Below are 22160 nucleotides of genomic sequence, written 5' to 3' on the forward strand. Positions count from 1 at the left end.
GAACGTTTGTTCAGCCTTAAAGCACTAAAAAAGGGGCTTCTCTTGTATCTCTTTACCTGTTCAATGCTAGGTTTCTCAAATGGGGGTTTCTTCTCCAAAGAGCCTTCAACCACAGGTTTTCCTCTTTGTAAAATAGACTTTCTCAAGAGCTGTAAGGAAATCATTTAAAAAAAATCAGTCAGTGTCACACATGCGCGCGCACACACACACACACACACACACACACACACAGACACTATGGACTCTCCAAGCTTACAATCTTGCTGGGAAAAAAAGCCCACATTAATCTAGAAAAATGGTACAGATGAACTGGTTTGCAAGGCAGAAATAGAGACACAGATGTAGAGAACAAACTTATGGACACCAAGGGGGGAAAGGGGGGATGGAATGAATTGGGAGATTGGGATTAACATATATACACTAATATGTATAAAACAGATTACTAATGAGAACTACTAATGAGAACTTGCTATATAGCCCAGGGAACTCTACTTCACTTCACTGTACAGTGGAAATTAACACAACATTGTAAAACAACTACACCCCAATTGAAAAAGAAAAAAGATTACAAATATTTTCTCCCATTCTGTTGTTTGCCTTTTAGCTTTATTTATGGTCTCTATAATTTTTTTTTATTTTAATTTACTTAATGTGTCAACTCTTTCTCTTTTTGTTTATCAGAATTTAGGTCTTAACGATATTTCTAAATAATATTAATAATGTTGCCTTGCTTAATACTAATAATATCATAAAAGTATTACAAAACCCTAAAAAAAAAGAGGCCACATAATGGAGGTGGGCCAGGCCACACCATGCTGTCTTCCCACATACAAAAGGAAAAAAAAAAAAAAAAGGTTGGCAGAAGAGAAATTCCAAGTAAGTTGAAAAGGCATTAAGTGCAGTATAAAGCCCAGAGGATGAGAGCTCAGAAGTCTGCCTTACCGGGGGAAGATGTCACAGAAGAGGAAGGGTATAAACTGAGTCTGGAAGGGAGGACAAACATGAAACACAACAAGAGGACGGAAAAGCATTTGCAGGAAGGTGAGGTAGGAGGTCAGCCTTGGAGGGAATTTAAGGGCTCAGTACAGTTGAGGCTGCATCATTGGAGGTTAGAAGCCCCATTGATACTTTGATGTTATTTTTTTCCTAAGATATTTAATCAGCCAAGATGTGGATTAAAGGTAATACGTAAGAGTAACAAATTTAGCATTCTTTTTTGTTTGTTTGTTTTTGTCTTTTTGTTTTTGGCGGTGCCTTCGGCATGCACATGCACGCTGCAATCGTGACGTGCTAAAGAAAAATCTTAGTTCCCTGACCAGGGATTAAATCCGCGCCCGCTGCAGTGGAATGAATTCCACTGGACCACCAGGGAATTCATTTTAACATCTTATTTTGAGACATTTTAAGCTTAGGCTTTTCTCTGAAATACACAGTATCTCACACCACACACACACACACACACACACAGCCTTCAAAGGGAAGCTACCATATTCTATTTATCTTAATTACATGTTAGTAAATCCTTAGATCAACAACATGGGTGACTACCAGGTAACGCAATTTGCCTTCACGCCCATGACCAGAGCTGGGAGAAGCTAAACACTTTTCGTGTTCTGGGCAGCCGGGAGCACACAGCCGCGCCACACCTTTCCTGCTCACTCGCCCTTCCCCACTCTGTTCGTGCCTTCTGCTGACCCAGAGGCTGGTGGACACTGCACCCTCTGCACACGCCCATCCAGGCCGCTGCAGATGTGCTCATGCTCCGGATGGCCTGATTTAAACCCCTGAAAGGCCGAGGTCCACTGTGTGCGCAGGGGCTGTGTGTGACGGCTGTGTGTCGCACACATAATCCAGGGCCCAGGCTCTTCCGGAAGGAATTCCGTAGGGCTCTCAATTGGCAACTTTCACTGTTGAGGTCTTTTTTCATTTCCTCTCCATCCACAGAATGCGGGCCAAGTGTTCTGGCATCTCAACGCCCATAAAACAAAAACGTCGCTCTTAATCCCTGCCATTGGAATTTAAAGCCCTCAAAGAGCAAATATCAGAGAGTAAAAAGAACGCGGAACCACTCGTTAAGACCTAGTTTGAAAATAAATTTGATCTTGAAATTCTTTACCTTCAACCTTTGCTTGAACCTTCAGTAACCTTTACACATGGGCCAGTTATGATATACGACCATGCATTCATTCATTCACTCATTTATTTATTACATAGTTATTTATTTATTACACATTTATTTACATCTTTCTCTCCTTTCTCCACTGATTGCCTCTTCAATAGAAACAAAACATGGCAAACTTTCTCCCAGGAGTTAGTGGAAATAGACGAACCCCCAAGGTTGAAGAACACCCTGTGTGCTCCCTGAGCCGGGTCTTATAAGGGCCTCATTTCCTTCTAGAGGTGCCAAGTAAATTACTCACATGTAGTATTTGCTGATCTTATCAATGTATCATGCCCATCTTTACAAAAATAAAGGTGCCATGATGATAAGTTGTTGTATGTGTTTCTAAGGATATAAAAAGACTGATTATCAAATTTAGATACAAATAATTCTGGCTGCCTACATTTTCGTCCAGTTAAAGTAAGACCATTTGGGAACTTGACCCACTGAGGGTTTCAATTTGGAGGTAGACGGATGAACTGGGGAGGTGTCGAATCTCCGCTTCTTCATCTACAAAAGGATGAAGCTGGGATAAATAGGCGTATATACGAAGACTTTAATAATAGCAGCAAGGATTTGCTTCCTGACTTTTGCCAGGCACTCTCTGTGGTTCTTTATCTGTATTACCTCATTAATCCTCCTAACAACCTCTTGAAGTAGGTGCTATCATTGTCTATAGATAAGGAAACGCGACTTGCCTGAGGTCACATTCACTAAGTGATGAAGCCAGGATTGGGACCCAGCTATAGCTGAGCTCCAGAACCACGCTGACAAACAACTAGGATAAAAATGAGCTTCAGGAAGCAGCTTTTCACCGAGTTCATTTTCAACCTTTAAGGCAGAAGAAGCTTCCAAAATGCTACTAAAATGCACAATAACATTTTAATTTAATTTAATTATGGAGACATAAGAGACACGGAACTGCTTTTCCAAAACTAAGAAACGGATGATTTATAACTTATTTGCCCCAAGAATGACTTTGGGGGAGGAGAGGGGAGAATGCTGAATATTTTGGATTTTGTTCTCAAGAGCAAAGATATTTGCATGGCTAAAGATGAGAGAGGTAAGAAAGGGAGAGAGAAAACATACTTCAAAGCGGAGCAGTGTTTTCTGGCCTGTTGGTTGGTTATAAACAGAACCTAGAGGAGGCCGACAGGATGGAAACCTTCCCTTCCAGCAGGGCGGTGAGGAACCGCCCGCCAGGGAGCTGAGTTCCAAGACAAATAATAGCTGCAGTCATGCAGACGTTGTTTTCCTTCAACTAAGGCCTTTTTCCAAAGAAGCTCTAAACAGTATGAACCTGCCAGGGTTCAGTCCAGATGACTCAGGCCTCACGGTCATGTCAACAAGTTGTCACCTGGAGCAGCCTGGCGCCTGCTAATGGCTGTGGTCTCTCTCCCTTGCCTTCTCCTCCCTCCCCCTACACCCCGCCCCAACATTTACCGTTTTAGTGTTAACAGCCCCACGTGACTCCAAAAGTTGAAAATAGAATTCACTCTCCCACTCCTGTCCCCCATCGACCCCCAAAACCCCAGTAGTACAATAAAAAACAAAAGTTAATAAAAGGGGAAAAGGGAAAATCACATATTTCAAGTAAATTCAGAGCCCTCTGCCCTCACCAACGTTCTAAGAATTGGGTATAAAATTTGCCCTGAGATTCCTAGCAGCCAAAGCAAAAGAGGAAACTCAAAGGAAAATGGATCTCTCCTTGTCATACAAAATGAAGCCCAGCCCTCATTAGGAGAGGCAAACTTTTCCTGGCTGTAAGCCCCGAGGGGAAGGGGAGTGTTTGGGGTTTTGTTTTTGTTTTTAGAGATCCTTATAAGGGTTACACAATACAACATAATCAACAGTGCCCTCAGTAGCAGGTTCTGGGGCTTTTTAAATTATTCCTTCTGTCGGCCTCCTTTGTGCATCTATTTTGGGCAACCTGAATTTCCTCTCTCCATTTTCCCACCCCCGGTTTCCCTCCCCCATCTGTCAGTCTTGATCGCCATCACCAGCGTGGGGAGACCCATATCAGCGGGAAAGGAGGGGCTGGGACCCAATGGAGCTAGGCAGAGCCATGAAGAGGCAGAGGCGGGGAGTGGCAGCAGTGCTAGGTGACTGGTGTCAGCAGGCACAGAGAACAGCGGTAAGACGCCAAAACAAATCTGGAAATTCTTGATTCCTCCCCTTGAAGAGTCGAGGTCTTATCTTAGCAGCATCCCTCCAGCCACTTCTCCTGCCTCCCCCTGCCGCCTGGGCCCCACCATGCTGGGGAGTCACGTCCAGCTCACTCGGAACATGGTCTACACGCCCCTGCCTGGAAGGCGCTTCCCCGGCCCTCTCATGCCCCCGCTGTGGTTTCTGCTCAACTGCTATCGCAGACAGGCCTTTCCTAACTGCTCTTCCTTAGCACCAGGTCGCCACAGGCCCCTGGCATCCCTGCCATTCTGATGCCACTTCCCCTGCTTTGTCTCCCTTCACAGCACTTATCACCACCGGCAAACATACTGTTGACTTGTTGATTGTCTGCCTCTCTTACTGAAATGTAAACTCCATGAGGGCAAGGACTTTGTTTTGCCCACTGATCTCTCTCTCATGCCTATACGAGCACCATGCATAGAGCAGGTATGTGGTAAGTCCTTGCTGGATGCATGGATAGGCAATGGAAAGAAATCTATAAGCACATAAAGATATTCAGCTCTGTGTACAAGTAGGAAGGCTCTCGAGGAGAGTGACGTGCTCAAAGTACAGTTGGTCATTTTAGAGAGTCCCTCACGGAGAAACACATGCTTCTGCAAACCCGAGGGCCAGAAGACGTATCTAAGCTGAGAGCGTTCCCATGTGACCTGGCCCATTGATAATGAGCATATTTGAACACTGAGAGAAAGAAGAAAAGCTCTTCAAAATGTGGAAGTCTCACCTTGAATAGGTAGAAATAAACTTGTTTGGTATCTGCATCTTCTTCCTTGTGGACACAGGTAAAGAGATATTCCACATCCAACACGATTCCCAGGAGTCTGTTCATTTCTTCCTCTGACACATTCTCCAGGTGGGAAACGTGAGCGGCTTAAGATAAAGATCAAAGGAACACAGGTGAGAAGTAGATGGAAACCACCAACAGCCTCCATTTTAAAATGGAACATTCAGGAATTCTCTGGCGGTCCAGTGGTTAGGACTCCGTGCTTTCACTGCAGAGGGCCCGAGTTTGATCCCTGGCTGGGGAACTAAGATCCCACAAGCTGAGTGGTGCAGCCAAAAACTAAAAATAAGATAAAAATTGGACTTCCCAGGTGGCAAAGTGGTTAAGAATCTTCCTGCCAATGCAGGGGACATGGGTTCGAGCCCTGGTCCGGGAAGATCCCACATGCCACGGAGCAACTAAGCCTGTGTGCCACAACTACTGAGCCTGCACTCTAGAGGCTGCGAGCCACAACTACTGAGCCTGTGTGCCACAACTACTGAAGCCTGCGTGCCTAGAGCCTGTGCTCCACAACAAGAGAAGCCACCGCGATGAGAAGCCCGCGCACCACAACGAAGAGTAGCCCCTGCTGGCCGCAACTAGAGAGAAAGCCCGCGCGCAGCAACGAAGAGCCAACACAGCCAAAAATAAATAAATTTTAATAATAATAAAATAAAATAGAACATCCTCTTCCAGGAACCTTCTGGAATGTCAACCGATCAGACTGCACTGTCAATAGAGGAACTTTCTGAACCCCTATAAGACTGATATCTTCACACAAAATCGACTAATAATTGTGAGACCACCACCTTGTTAAGCACGAGACTCCCCCTCCAACACTGAAAACGACCAGCGGCTAATGTACGGTTTTAAGATCTGGAACTTGTTGGCACCAAGTCTGGGTACGACGGTGTTAAATTCTTATATGTTTCCATATAAGCCGATTTTCATCGTGCCAAGAGGGTCCTGTGGTCCTACAGGCTGGATCCAGGATTTGAGGACTGCAGGTTCAGAAGGACCCCAAAACCAGGCTCCCTAAAGGTTTAGCTCTAAGTCCTGTGAACAGTCCTGTGAACAGTTCTGGTGGCCAAGAAAATCACATATCAGGAACGACCAAAAAAGAGTATCAGTAAAAACTGAATGAAGGCCCTTTTCCTCAGCCCTCCTGAGATGCAGTGAAACCTCACTATCTCTGCAGCAAAGCCCCAAGGCCTGTCTGAGTTTGAGATTCAACGCCCTGCACAGTCACGCTCCAAACCCACCTCTCCTGCCTTTATTCTGTTGTCTCACTATCATTACCACCCTCCTCCCCTCCCATACCCCTGTCCTCTCTTCTTCCCAAATCCAGCCCATTTTTCAAGATGAACATGTTTTATCCTCAAAATAATCCTATGAAGGAGGGATGAGTAGCCCCATTTTACGGTGGAGGGAAATGAGGCCCACAGAGACTGAATGCTGTTTCCTCCAATGTCAATTGGCCAACAAGGCAGAGCTGGGGTCTGAAAGCAAAGGATGTTTGACCCAAATTCTGAAGCACCCACGCACATAGTTTTTGGATGACTAGGTGATTCACTTCAAGCCCCTTTCACTTGAAAGGGACTCTCTCTAGGTAAGCCATCCAGTACCCAACCAGGAGCCCAGGAGCACCTTGGGCGGGACTGTGGCTCTTGGGTCTGTGTCCCCAGAACTAATCACTACGCTCACTGTGCTAACAGGCACTGCCCTTCGAGAGCGATCCATTTCAGGTATGCTGACTGAAAATGCTTGGACCTAGAAGCGCTTGAGATGACTTCTAAGGAAAGAGTAAACTATGGAGAAGGGTAGGCTTTTCCTTGCCTTTTTAAAGGGAGTTGGAACTAAAGATTCTCGAGGAACAATCCAGGTGTCAAGCATGGGTCAGGCTACTCCAGAAACCAAACCATGAAGCCCGGTCCGAAGTCTGGGATAGAGAACGCAGCTGGTACCCCACCCAGATCCCCTTCCCTTACCACCTCAGAGCACATCTCCTGGCCTCCAACTGCCAGCAGCTCTATTCCCTCCTGTCACCATAATCTGCTCTGCCACCTACACGCCCCTCAAGAGCAGCCTTCAAGTTGGCGTATAAAGACCCCAGTTGCCCCGCCCCTCGGGGGGAAGAGCTCTGAGCTAAGTGTTCCAGACCAGCTCTCACATCTTCCCCACAGAATTGCCCACCTGTGGCCCACAGCGGGAACTGGCTTAATAATGCACCCATATCGGCCACCGTCTCCTCCTGGTCTCACTTTCCCACTCCCCTACCTCCATCCCAGATAAACTAGGACTTGCGCTCAGATCCTTGTCTTTGACTCTGCGTCTGTGGGACCTCCAACGAAGATATCCGATCAAAAGCATTTTCAGAGAGGTAAGAGGATTACATACCAAGAGGGTGGGCCTTCCACGCGTCCATGAGGAAGCCAGATTAAAGGGGTTCAAGTTAGAGGGGCAGAGGCCACCCACCTTTCATTCCTTTCTAATGCAGAAAAGCAATGGAAAGGCAGAGGGAAGGTCCCAAGTCACGGGCCATTGGTGATGCGCGTAGGTGTGTACACACCTACATGTGCACGGGTGTGCACCTCTAGACAGCGTTTCTAACAGGGAAGAGGGAGGAAGGAAATTTGGTGAGGTCTGCCTTAGGTACCATAGATACATCTCAACTTGACAACGCCAACACTATATTACTACACTATGTACACACGAACGTCAGTATTCAAATCTATTACTTTCTACTTGGCTCTACAATACGTGGCTTCATCACTTTCTAATAGATGCCCTTTTAGGTAGAACATTGGCTGGGTCATCTTGTTTTCTCAGGAATGCAAAATTGTCTTTGAGGTTAGTCCGAAGCCTTTGGGAGACAGGCCTTATTCTGACAAGTAGGTCAAAATTTTTATGTCACTTATTTACAGAAACAATTTTATTTAAGACTGTTTTGGTCTTGTAATGTTTTAATCTCTTTCCAGTGATAAGTTATGAAAGCAATCAGTCTCCAATATAATATAAATGCCTTCAGATTCTCCAAAATATGAAACAGTCTAATTAAGGTGCTAACATATAGTGGCTTTAACTCGTAGAAGTATACGCCACGATTCACTTTTGAAACCAGTGGTTCACTTTCTTTAAGCCACAAACGCTTTGCCCAGATAAATCCTTAATCAGAATTTAGAAAGAGCTGCTCTTTCTAAACAGAGGTTGGAAGCTCCAATTTTCAAAATGAGGTGGGAGTTGGGTGGGGCCCAGCAACCCCTCCCCTTGTTGGGGCTCTAAGCTGCATGGTTTGAAAACCACGATATTCTGAAGAGACTAGATAAAACTTAAAATGCTTAAGACATGAGACCTGAGGAGGTCCATTTCCTTCTGATTCTGTGCATAAGGAAATCCATAATCTCTCCTCCAAGCTCTGTGTGTGACCCCAAGTACAGAGGACTAGAGCTGGAGATATGGGGAAATGGAAAGGAAGCTGCAGGTTCCCAGAGGGAGGAAGGGCGAGGCTGTGCTGGACAAATGGGGGTGTTCCTCACAGCCAAGAGGGTAGGAATCTTCCTCCAAGAATAAAGGAAGGGTGGGTCGGGGGGTGAAGGGAGCTATACTGAGGCAGAAGGATGACAGTGCACGAAAAGGGTTAAGCTTCCTAGAATGAATGATGGGGTGGGGTGGGGGGAAGATTAGATGAAAACAGAGGGAGTGGACCATCTACTTGAGAAGGAAAAAAGCAGCTCTGGACAAGTTGCCATGAAAGAGAAGCTTCCGTAGAGTGAGAAAGCCGGCACGGGCAGATACAACCACGCTGCATCAACGTGTAGTCGTCTGCACCTGCCCGTTCTCAGACTCTCCAAGCATGGGCCCCTTTCACCAACACTCCTTTTCAGTCTCTGAGCATCTAGCACTCAGCTTTTCCCTCTCATCAAATCCACATCACCAGCTAACGTCTCCTCCCACCCGAATCATCCATCCCCACACCCTACCTCACCACCTCGCCATCCCAACAACCAGTGCACCACCATCCTGGCAAACTTGACTCCAGGATTAAAATCCTCAAGGCCATCCTCAAAACAGCAACTCCCTCTTGCCAAGGAACCTGGCACTCACTCCCTCACTGTCCTTCATCCCCCAACCAGTGCCACCACCGGATGGACGCAGCTGAGTTTTCCCACCCCTACCTTTGTGATCACTGGGATCTCAAGCCCACGGCACAAAACAACCCCCAGACTGCTCTGCTGCCATGGGAGTCTCCCTAAAGCCCCACTGTCCTCATCAACCCCATCTCCACCAAATCCAGAGACGTCTCCTGACTCTTGGGGGCTGCTGAGCAGAATTAGATAGACCCCACAGTCAACACCACGTCATGCCAACACCCGGATACACTTCACTCTAACTGTAAAGCGAAACTACTTACTGAACTCGTATTTAACTAAAAAGAGCCACTTATTATTGAAAAAAAAAAAAACCTCTTAATGTTTTCCAAAGAAACCTTTTTGATGCAAATAAGCTCCCTTTGGTGAACCAAAAGCATATTTTCTTGAAGAGATATGCCTCTATTATTTACAAGCCTGGAGGCATCTATTAAAAAAATAAAAATCGGGCTTCCCTGGTGGCTCAGTGGTTGAGAGTCCGCCTGCCGATGCAGGGGACGCGGGTTCGAGCCCCGGTCCGGGAAGATCCCACATGCCGCGGAGCGGCTGGGCCCGTGAGCCATGGCCGCTGAGCCTGCGCGTCCGGAGCCTGTGCTCCGCAACGGGAGAGGCCACAACAGTGAGAGGCCCGCGTACCACAAAAAAAAATAATAATAAAAATCTGTAGACTACAATGTACACATCTACAGCAGTTAATCGGCCACAGAACTCGTAACACTGAGTCAAGGCCATTTAACGCTTTGATACATGTTCCCTCATGCATCTTCCCAATAAAGTTTTCATCCATGTGCATCCTATCAGCAGTGTACCCCTTTCCCCGCGCTTGCCAACAGTGAAGAATCATGCTCAGTCATTTCATCAGTCTTTTGAAAATTAATCAGGGTCCCCCACTGTTTTGATTTGCATTCGCTGGAACGCCCTTGGGGGTGTTTGTTTTTCATGTTACTGGCCATTTGTATTTGTTCTTTTGTGCACTACCTATTCACGCCCTCTGCCTGCTTTTTTAGGATGTGGGTCTTTTTCTAATTGCTTGAAAGAGCTTTCTGTCTATCCTCCTGGATTTCATTGGGGGTTTTGTTTGTTAGGTTGTGGTTTGGTTATATAGGAATTTTACATTTTTCAGAAAGTCAAATGTATGTCTGGCATTTCTTTAAGGTCTTGCTTGCAAAGGTCTTTCCCATAGAACCAAAAGATGACAAAAATGTATTTTCTCCTGGCTCTTCAACAGGTTTGTTCTCAACATTTAAAACATTCCTCCACTGAAACATCAATATCATAAAAGACCAAAAAAAAGAAAAAAAAAAGGCAGAGGAACCGTTCCATGTCGGAGAAGACTAAAGAGGCCGGCTGTGATGTTGTGATTTATATAAAGAAACATATATTTGGTCTTTGTCTCCTTTCCTAGCACAGTTTCCTAGTAAACTTTCCAAATCTCTTGGAATTTCATAAGTAAAGGTGAAAGGAGTGTCTGTTGTTATTCCTAACGTGTCCCTTTCGACCACACCTGAGCTTCTGTGAATGGGCTTTTGGAAAGCCCCTACTGATGGGGTTTGGTTGCCAGGGGAACCAAACCCATGATGAGAAGGTTGGAACTCAGCCAGCCCCCTCCACCTCCCCAGGAGAGAAGGGGGTCTGGAGGCTGAGCTAATCACTAATCAATCACTATGCCTATGTAAACAAGACCTCGGTTAAAACCCCTAACTGAAGGGCATGTGAAGGTTCCAGCAGCTGAAGCCTGGAGGCGCTGGGAGGGCAGCTCGCTTGGACACAGCAGAGGAGCTTTGGGCTCCTTCCACCCCACCCTGCTCTGTGCATCTCTTCCATCTGGCTGTTCCTGACTTGCATCCTTTTTATAGAAAGCCAGAAATCTAGTAAGTGAACTGTTTTCCTGAGAACTCTGAGCCGCTCTAGAAAATTATCCAACTCGAGGAGGGGGCCGTAGGAACCTCTGATACACAGCCCATCAGTCAGAAGCACGGGTTAGGACCTGAGCTTGGGATCGGCATCTGAGCCCTTACCCTGTGGGGTCTGTGCTAACTACAGGCAGATCGCAGCAGAATCCAGTTCAGTCGCAGGACACCCAGTCAGTGTCTGCTGGAGAGCTGGAGAACCGCTCGGTGTGGAAAAACCTGCACATCTGGTGTCAGAAGCCTTCCGCAAGTGCTGGGTGTGAGAAGACTCACTGTTTTCCGTTCACGTGACAACTAAATACATATGTAATTCTAGACTGGGTGCTTAATGGAGAGGAAAATACGCTCGCAAAGACATTTTGGGGTCAACTATAAAACTGGAATACAAGCAGTAGATTAAGTATTACATTAATGTTAATATTTACTGAACTTGGTAACTAAATGGAGGTTATGTAAAAGAATATCTGGGAATTCCCTGGCGGTCCTGTGGTTGGGACTCGGCGCTTTCACTGCCGTGGTCCAGGTTTGATCCCCGGCTGGGGACCTAAGATCTTGCATGCAGTGCGGTGTGGCCAAAAAAACTAAAACTTAAAAAAAAAAAAAAAAAAGAATATCCTTAAATTTAGAAAATACATACTTATGTATTTAAGAGAAAAAAACCAGGATGTAAATGCAACTTATTCTCATATGGTCCAGGAAAAAAGTATAATACATACAAATACACACACACACACAGACTTGTATATATCAGTCTGTGTGTGTATCTGTGTGCGTGTGCACACGCAGGCACACGCAAACATACATATGAGAGCAAATGACAAAGCAAATAGGGCAAAATGTTACCAATAGGTAAATCTGGGCAAAAGATACGTGGGATGCTCCTTGTTACTATTCTCATCATGACTTTTCTGTAAGTTTGAAATTATTTTCAAATAAATAGTTTTTTTAAAAAATCATCCTTCCATCTAGAATTTGATAATCAGATGTAAAAGGACCCTACTTTCATTTCAAATTGTCTTCCAAGAGCCTGGTACAAAGCATCCACATAATTACCCAAGAATGGCCAACCCTTGACCTGTGGGAAAAGCTCCCTTCTGCTGAGCGCTGTTGCCCACAGTGTCCAGGGCATGGGGGCGCAGGGGGACGCGGGGGACGCGGTGCATCAAGGACTGGGCGGCCACCACCTTGCATCTCCCAGCAGGGTGGACCCTACCACCCCGCAGGGCTGAGTCAGACTTGCAAACACCCAGGGTGCCAGAGCGACCTGCCAAAACCTGCTGCCAGGAACCACAGTGCAGCTGTGGCCTCGCTGGGAACAGGAAACGCACTGTCACCGCAGGCTGTGACCTTCACTCACTCAGCTCTGGCCCCGTAGACTTGTCCCGCACTTCTGCGGACAGCCTGCCAGTCCTCACACACCCTGCGGCGGGAACAGGCGGCTGCTGGGCAGGCTGCTGCTACCACAGCTCCGCTCCTCTGGACCAGAAAGAAAGCAAAGGGCACAGCATCTGTAGGATCTGTGAGCTGTTCAAACATAGTTTTTGTTCATGGGAATTTGAGGTCAAGGCTAGAAGAGGTCAAATGAAGTCTTTCAATGAAAGCTTCTGAACTGACTATGTGCAAAAGGCTTATAATTTAACGGTAGTTTCCTAAAATGGAAAAGAATCTGAAAAAGAATAGATAGATAAACTGAATCACTTTGCTGTACACCTGAAACTAATTCGACATTGTAAATCATCTATACTTCAATAAAAAATAAATTCTTTAAAAGGAATTTTTTTTTAATTAAATAAATAAAAGTGGGGCTTCCCTGGTGGCGCAGTGGTTGAGAGTCCGCCTGCCGATGCAGAGGACACGGGTTCGTGCCCCGGTCCGGGAAGATCCCACATGCCGCGGAGCGGCTGGGCCCGTGAGCCATGGCCGCTGAGCCCGCGCGTCCGGAGCCTGTGCTCCGCAACGGGAGAGGCCACAACAGTGAGAGGCCCGCGTACCACAAAAAAAAAAAATTAAAAAATAAAAAAAAAAAAAGTGGTTTCAGGGCTTCCCTGGTGGCACAGTGGTTGAGAGTCTGCCTGCCGATGCAGGGGACACGGGTTCGTGCCCCGGTCCGGGAAGATCCTACATGCCGCGGAGCGGCTGGGTCCGTGAGCCATGGCCGCTGAGCCTGCGCGTCCGGAGCCTGTGCTCCGCAACGGGAGAGGCCACAATAGTGAGAGGCCCGCGTACCGCAAAAAAAAAAAAAAAAAAAAAAAAAAGAGTAACAACCTTAAGAGAGTTCAGTCCAACAGAAATATGATGTGAGCCACATATAAACTTTTAAATACTCTGGTAACCACTTTATTTTTTCTTATAATAGATGGTCAAGAAACACTTATTTTATTTTTTTAAATTTCTTTTGGCCACTCCACACCGCTTATGGGATCTTTTTTCCCCGACTAGGGATTGAACCTGGGCCCCCGGGAGTGGACGCACGGAGTCCTAACCACTGGACCACGACGGAAGTCCCTAGTAACCACTTTAAAAAAGGTAAAAAGAGGGCTTTCCTTGGTGGCGCAGTGGTTGAGAGTCCGCCTGCCGATGCAGGGGACACGGGTTCGTGCCCCGGTCCGGGAAGATCCCACATGCCGCAGAGCGGCTGGGTCCGTGAGCCATGGCCGCCGAGCCTGCGCGTCCGGAGCCTGTGCTCCGCAACGGGAGAGGCCACAATAGTGAGAGGCCCGCGTACCGCAAAAAAAAAAAAAAAAAAAGGTAAAAAGAATTAGGTGAAATCCGTTTTAATATATTTTATCTAACCTAATATATACTAAATGTTAAAAATATTTTACATTCTTTTCTCATATAAGTCTTCAAAATTGGTGTGCATTTTCCAAGGGCAGCACATTTTAACTCGAGCAGCCACAGGTGGCTACGATGTTGCACAGGACAGGTACCCATCATAAACCATGAAACCTCCTCTGCAAATAAATGCAACCAGCCGTCTCTTTAGTATTACTAAATGTAATGGATATCTACTAATGAAACAATCCAATTACACCCAAGGAACTAAATGTATTAGGAACTAGAGAAAAAGTCAGTCCTTCATCTCAGTCCAGTCCAGAAAATCAATAAGGGTAGAGAGAACTATAGTTATACAAGCAGGAACACTGCAGTGCAGCTCCAGGAAGTCCTTTATTGTCTGTACCAAGGGCTGGGGGAGTCAGGCCTTGGAGGTGAGTAGGGTTCCCCCAGCAGAGAAAGAAGGAGCGGCATGGCAGGTGCTGTGCACCTCCACATCCAAGGCAGAGGTGGGAGAAAGTGTGCAGACCCTTCAGAGAAGGTGGAGCGGCCCGGGGACCAAAATGCAACCCAGGAGGAGGAAAGGCCTGACCCACCTCGCACGCTCAGCTGAAGTGGGCCTTCATCCTGAGAATGAGAGGCCGCCCAGTGGGCTGAAGCAGGAGAATGTGACCACATTAGGTCGCTAGTGCTTTCTTGGGAAGCCAGGTGGAGATGGGGCCTCCAGGTGCTGCTGCAGATGCGACCACAGAAGGCAGAGAAGCAGCCTGAATCCAGGCAGAGCTGGCGGGAGGTGCACTCAGACAACATCCACAGGACTTCGTGGCCGGAGGAGCACAGGGAAAAGTAATAACCTACGTCAGGTGAGCACGAAAAATGCTACCAGGTTTATCCCCTAATTGCGGCTGTACCAGACTCACAGGTCCTGACAACTCTGAAGCCCGTGTAGAAAACCAGAGGACCCCCGGCCAAGAGGAATACGCAGACCTGACCCAGGCGGCTGTGTCCATGTGCTGGCCGGGCCCCATACTTCTGTCACTTGGCGTCTGCCCGGGACATGTGTAAATGGGGACGACTAAGTGGTGAAGGGGTTTGCAAATGCGGCAAAGCCAGAGAAGAGCTGTTGGATCAATAGTCCATGAGAAAAATACTGGTAAGACACTTCGTACTGTTCAAGAAATAAGCTCTGGTGTAACTGTTAATGCTGGTCTTTACTTTCCTTGGAAAGTTTCTACCGTAAATAAGCAGGTAAGCAGAGGTAACCATAGGAATATATACCAATTTCCACTTCTGTGATGTTTAAATATATGTGTGTGTATCAGAAAAAAACTGATGACATTAAAAAACAGTCAGAAACCGGGACTTCCCTGGTGGCACAGTGTTTAAGAATCTGCCTGCCAATGCAAGGGACACCGGTTTGATCTCTGGTCCGGGAAGATCCCACATGCCGCGGAGCAGCTAAGCCCATGCGCCACAACTACTGAGCCTGGGCTCTAGAGCCCGCGAGCCACAACTACTGAGCCCACGTGCTGCAACTACTGAAACCCGTGCACCTAGAGCCCGTGCTCTGCAACAAGAGAAGCCACTGCAAAGCGAAGCCTGCGTACCATGACGAAGAGTAGCCACTGCTCGCCGCAACTAGAGAAAGCCCGCGCACAGCAACGAAGACCCAATGCAGCCAAAAATATAAAAAAAATTAAATTAAAAAAAAAGGGGAAAAAAAATCAGAAACCTTCCTAAAACTGCAAAAAATGATCAATAGTCAAATTTAATAATCAGTATGTTCAGGCACAGTTCAGAACAATGGACTCCAAAATGACAACAAAAATTCCAATTGTGTTTTGATCACAATGGTGTTTCCTACTGTCCTGGTCATAAAAGGAGGTTGCCATTTAAACAAGCAGTCCCAAAATAAGAAATTTTGATTAATACTGAAGTAAGGAGACGTGTTTGGGCCAACTGAAGTACTTTGTTAGTATCCTTCGCCAAGTTTTTTTTTTTTTTTTTTGCCGTACGCGGGCCTCTCACTGTTGTGGCCTCTCCCATTGTGGAGCACAGCCTCCGGATGCACAGGCTCAGCGGCCATGGCTCACGGGCCCAGCTGCTCCACGGCATGTGGGATCTTCCCGGACCGGGGCACGAACCCGCGTCCCCTGCATCGGCAGGCCAACCCTCAACCACTGCGCCACCAGGGAAGCCCCTTCGCCAAGTTTTTATAAGCTGAATGTACTTGTACCGATCCCAAATATCAAATAATTTCAGAGAATGGAGTAGAATGTTCTAGGCCAGCACTATCCAATAGATATATAGTGCAAGCCACACATGTAATTTTAAGTTTTCCAGTAGCAACACTGAAAAAAGAAATAGGTGAACTTAATTTGAATAATACATTTTATTAACCCAAAATATTATCATTTCAACATGTAATCAAAATTAATGAGATATCTCACTTCTTTTTCATACTAAGCTTTCAAAATCTGGCCTGTGCTTCACACCCACAGCTCATCTCAATCTAGAGCAGCTACAATTCAAGGGCTCATTAGCCAAATGTAGCAAGTGGCTATAGTATTAGACAGTGTAGGTCTAGACTAACAATTGCATTCTGTGGATGAAGATACTGAACAGCAAGGCGGTTAGGGGACTGGTAAACTGCCAAGCCAGGCGCAGAACTGTTAGTTTCTAACTCCTGCCCGAATGTTCTTTCTATTTAATCAGCACATCAGCCCTGCAGTAGCCCTGTGTTTGACACCCAGGAGACACAGAAGAGTATCAAATTAAGGCAGGCCAAGGACGCCTGGGATGCAAGTCGCTGTCAGGAGACCGTGTGAAACCAGAGCTCACTGTCAAAAGACCGTGTATGGCTGAGCCAAAGGACACCCAACAGCAAATCAACAGAACAGACACCATCTCAATCGATACGCCTGAGTGTTTTGTTTTGACAAGTCCAAGAACACTACATATATTGTAGGATCTAAACTCATCATACTCAGAATAGTCACTGTGAAAATAGCACAGTGCACACAAATCGAAATGTTTTTGAGAATTCAAGCTTGCATGACACTGGACAGAATTCCCTAGACCCCGACCTCTACTTTGTTGGTAATATTTAAGAAGTCATGTGCAGGAATAAGAAAAGATGTCTGGCAAAAAAAAAAAAAAAAAAAAAAAAATGTGGGGAGGGAAATTGTCAAATGTTAATCATTGTTAAAGCTGGCTGATGGATACAAGGCTGTTTATTAAATGATTCTTCCTACCTTGATGCATAGGTGGAAGTTTCCACAATAAAAAGTTTTTAAAGGGAATTCCCTGGCGGTCCAGTGGTTAGGACTCCAGGCTCCCACTGCTGGGGGCCCGGGTTGAATCTCTGGTCAGGGAACTAAGATCCCACAAGCCTTGCGGCCCGGCCAAAAAAAAAAAAAAAAAAAAGGGTCTTTAAGAAAAGGGGTTGGGGAGGAGGCAGAAAATTTTTTCTCGAGCCCCGGCACTAAGACCAGTAAATAATCTATGGCATTCGGGCAATAATTCCAAGAGCACTTGAAAATATGCAGACATCCCAATTCTAAGAAAGCAAACTGAATAGAGAAGAGAAAGGAACCGACAGGGGGAAGATATTTTTAAAACGCCTACGACCCCAATACCCTGAGAAAATCACTGTCAGCAGTGCAACACATGTCCTTCCAGATCATCTCCTGTTCGTATGTATTAAAATATTATCTAACCTAAAGAAATGAGATTATCCTCATGGTGCTGTTCTCAAGTCAGCAGCCCTGCATTTGGGACTGACCACCTTCTGGGTAGTTCTCACGGGGTGAAACTCAGGGCTGGGTGAGTGACAGATACCACACTAATCAGCTCCTCCTCTGAGGATTTAAATCTTGAACCAATACTCCCAGGGACAGAGGTTAATGGACCTGAATCATACAGGGTCCTGGACAGAAGGCCCATGAATTCCTGCAGCTGGGATCCCAGGACCTGACTGATACCGGGTTTCCCTCTGTTTCCGGCTTGTGGAAGCGACCAGTACTCTTATGAATACGGTTTTCTCATTCAAACTGGACAGAGTTCCCATGTGTTGTTTGAAGTAAAGAACCCTAATAAGAGTAATAAGAACACATTAATCTTCCAGGTATTGTGCTAAAATTCTGATAGGCATTCATTCACTTAATCCTCACGACGCTCCCATGAGGTAAATACTATTATTAACTCCATTTCAGAACTGAAAAACTGGAGGGCCAGGCTGATTACATAATATGCCGCAACTCACAGCTACTGGCTGTTGAGCAAGGATTTGAACTTGCGCTGGTGGATCTTGTCATTTAGTCCTCCGATTAAGCTGCTTTCTGACCTGCTTTTTTCATTAATAATACATTAAGAATATCTTTCCATGCTGGAAAACACATCTTTTGTTAAAAGAGCCATATTGAATTTCATAATATATATTTTTATAACTCAACCAAGGATCTCCTCCATTGGAATATTTAGATTGCTTCTAGTTTTTTTAATAGCATGAATATGGCTATAATAGCTGTCCTTTTAACCTGAAGGCACATCTTAATTTATATTTAGGTTAACTTTCTGGCATGGATTTGTCAGGTCAAAGGATATGTACCCTTTTTTTCCATTCTCGATCATGTACTGTCAAATAAGGGGACTTGTTTTCAAAGCTTGTGAAGAAATATAAAAGGGAACAAAGTTGGCTTTTCTTTGAGAAAGGCTGTTTCTGCCTTTGGGCATTCCTGTGTGTTGACCTGCTCAGAAAGGAGACAATCTGTGCAGCTAACAAAGAAAAAGGACTCTGTTTTGAAATGTTGATTGGTGTAGGATAATAGGATTTCCCAATCAATACTAAATACAGTTCAAGTCCAGTGTTTAGGGAGTTCTCTACTGCATCATATTTCCTGAGGCAATTCTAAAGGGCATCACTCAGGGATCGATAGTGGAAAAGGTGAGTTAAAAGCAAAGATATTCCTCTGGGCTTCCCAGGTGGCGCAGTGGTTGAGAGTCCGCCTGCCGATGCAGGGGACACAGGTTCGTGCCCCTGTCCGGGAAGATCCCACAGACTAGACCTAACTCCAGGCTAACGAAGGCTGATGCTCCACCATCTGAAATCAGCAGGAAGCTTTAGAGAAAGATGATGGCTAAAAGGAGCCACCCATACCATATGACCCTGCAATCCCACTCCTGGGCATATATTTGGAGAAAAACATGATCCAAAAGGATGCACGCACCCCAGTGTTCACAGCAGCACTATTCACAATAGCCAAGACATGAAAACAACCTGAATGCCCATTGACAGATGGATAGATAAAGAAGATGTGGCACATGTATACAATGGGATATTACTCAGCCATAAAAAAAGAATGAAATAATGCCATTTGTAGCAACATGGATGGACCTAGACATTGTACTGAGTGAAGTAAATCAGACAAAGACAAATATCATATGATATTGCTTACAGGCAGAATCTTAAAAAAAATGATACAAATGAACTTATTTACAAAACCGAAACAGACTCACAGACGTAGAGAATGAACTTATGGTTACCAGGGGGGAAGGGTGTGGGAGAGGGATAGTTAGGGAGTTTGGGATTGACATGTACCCACGTTATATTTAAAATGGATAACCAACAAGGATCTACTGTAGAGCACAGGGAACTCTGCTCAATATTATGTAGCAACCTAAATGGGAAAAGAATTTGAAAAAGAATAGATACATGTATATGTATAACTGAATCACTTTGCTGTACACCTGAAACTAACATGACATTGTTAATCAACTATACTCCAATATAAAATAAAAAGTCTAAATAAATAGAGACTTCCCTGGTGGTCCAGCAGTTGAGAATCCACCTTCTAATGCAGGGAGGCAGGTTCAATTGCTGGTCGGGGAACCAAGATCCCACATGCCACAGGGCAACTAAGACAGAGCACTGCAACTACAGAGCCCAGGCACTCTGGAGCCCATGCGCCACACCTAGAGAGAAGCCCTCGTGCCACAATGAAAGATCCTGCATGCTGCAACTAAGACCCGACACAGCCAAAAATAAATAAATAAAGTTTAAATTTAAAAATAAATAAACAAATGGAGCCACCCCCTTATAAAGGGTCAGAATGGAAAAGGCCAAAGTACATTAGTGAGAATGTCTGGCGCTGCGTCCTTGCAACACTGGACAGTAAACTGGACACAGAGACGTTCTTTGGGAGACCAGATAGCTGAAGGCAGAAAAGTAAATAAAATAAGTACAGGAGTCCCAGATCCCCTGGGAACTGGAATTTTAATATGTCGGGAAAACGAATTTCTCAGTAACCTTACCCACTCAAACAAAATACAATTTAAAAAGAAAATCTGTATCCTAAAAGTAGGATCAGGACACAGAACATATTAGCACAGGCCTGTTGACTAATTCTGGCAGAGTCTATATGGCCAGGCTGACAATGATTATCTTGCAGGGACAGATAAGAAAGTTGAAAGGGAAAACACAAGTAAATATTTACCAAGCACAACCCCAAGGAAGAAAAGAGCTAGCAGACACAGGAAACTAAAGAATATGAAGATAAACATTCCCAGAAAGTTCAGGGAATCAGAAAATAATAAGAAAAATGAGAATCAGAATCAGGACATATTACGTGTTCATCTAAGTAGCTTGGCTGCCACGTTTCATCTTATTTGGCAATCCCCGTCTCCCTCACTCCCCCGCCAACTCCGTCCCAGTCAACCAGCTCTTAGGGAAAACCCGGGAAGAGACAGATGAGGAATCCATGCAAACAGTGCAGGATTTGTCTCCCACGTGAAGCCTCCCCAGCAGATTCATGAAGCTAAAGAGTCTCTTTTGTTGCCTCATAAGGAGGTGAGGTGTGCAAGTCTGGTTAACCCACGAATTCAGTAAGTTAGAACTTGCAGGCAACAATGACATCGTTGGTCTCCTTGAAGATTTAGGAACTCACCGAGGGCATGGCTACAACTCCGGCAGGATTCCGTCAGACTGACAATTATTTGCTGCAGGTCAGCTCTGGGGGGAGTGGGAGAAGGGTTGGGGTTTTTCCAGCCATTACATTTACAAGATTCCTCAGCCTAAAAAAAAATGAATAGAGAAACGACGTTATGTAACAGGCAGCCATGGACTGAATGTATTACACGCGAATAATACACTCTAGTCACGTGACAGCTACCCTCCCCCACTCCAGACTTAATAATATCCTCTATATTCACAAGAAACGAATACAGAAAGAAAGCAAAGAAGGTGTGTGACTTGGGCCTTTGGGTTTTTTATTGTGTTTTTGGTTTGGGTTTCTTTTCTGCTGGCTGGAATCCAAGTACTGCCTCAGAAAAAGGACCGTCCCATACACTTCGGTAACACCGCCCCAAGCGAGCCTCCATGGGGGGGTCAATTCCAAGGGAGTCCATCCATGAAGCTTCCCAAAGGGATGAGCCAGACTCCTGAGGTCCCTGCAACACAGCTGGGGCTCCAGCTGCAACTCTGCCCCGCGTAACTGAAGAAGTCAGCAATCTTGGGGACATGAGGAGGGACACAGCAGTTGAAGCCACATGTGCAGGGTCCTCCAAGTCCTTTGGGGGGGGTCCCAGCTGTAGAAGTGGACAGGGCTCGCCACGTCGTCTGGGATTTTTACCTCTGTGTATTTCCCAGGCCTCCTGTACTAGAATACTATTATTTTAGCAACGCTTGATAGAGATCTTCCTTAACTTCTTCCACTTACTTCACACTTCCCCACCTTCTTAGAGAACAGCGAATATGATTGAGCATTTCAGTGATCACTTGGGTTGTGAAGCAGAGGACAAGGATAGAAAGACATCGATTATTCCCAACTACGCTACCAAGCTACCATGCTGGGTATTCAGGGGTCATAAGTTGTGGAAGGCAATGTGGAAGGCTTGCACTGAATGACTCAAGCCGCTTAGAATTCTGCCCACTTCTGGTGTATCCTTCACCACTCCATCCCTCTCTTATTTACTGCTTCAAATCTGCTGTGGCTGGGAAACCAAAAAATTAATTGTTAGAACAACATGAGACACAGGCAGATTCATTCTGGGCCTTCTACGTGCTCTGTCCAATACGGGAGTCACAAGCCACACGCGGCCATTGCGCACTTGAAATGTGGCTTGTGCACGTTGAAATGCATTGTGGGCTTAAAATACACAGAGTTAGAAGACGGGCGCGAAGGGAAAAAAGTCTCAGTAATTTTCATATTCATTACATGTTG

At 45.6% G+C, this 22160-nt stretch overlaps 1 protein-coding gene across 4 annotated transcripts in view; it reads right to left on the reverse strand.

The window, feature by feature from the left end:
* The window catches only part of KAT2B (lysine acetyltransferase 2B), a 103060-nt gene that overhangs the window by 48398 nt on the left and 32502 nt on the right, over window positions 1–22160 (reverse strand). For all 4 annotated transcript variants that reach the window (XM_019934432.3, XM_073803666.1, XM_073803665.1 and 1 more), the window contains exons 2-4: window positions 20886–21012; window positions 5070–5215; window positions 57–149 (exon numbers count right to left, since the gene is read on the reverse strand). In XM_019934432.3, coding sequence (XP_019789991.1) covers window positions 57–149; window positions 5070–5215; window positions 20886–21012 — 366 coding nt within the window. The remainder of the gene's footprint in view (window positions 1–56; window positions 150–5069; window positions 5216–20885; window positions 21013–22160) is intronic.

This window comes from Tursiops truncatus, chromosome 4, assembly GCF_011762595.2.
Source record: "Tursiops truncatus isolate mTurTru1 chromosome 4, mTurTru1.mat.Y, whole genome shotgun sequence".
NCBI lineage: Eukaryota > Metazoa > Chordata > Mammalia > Artiodactyla > Delphinidae > Tursiops > Tursiops truncatus.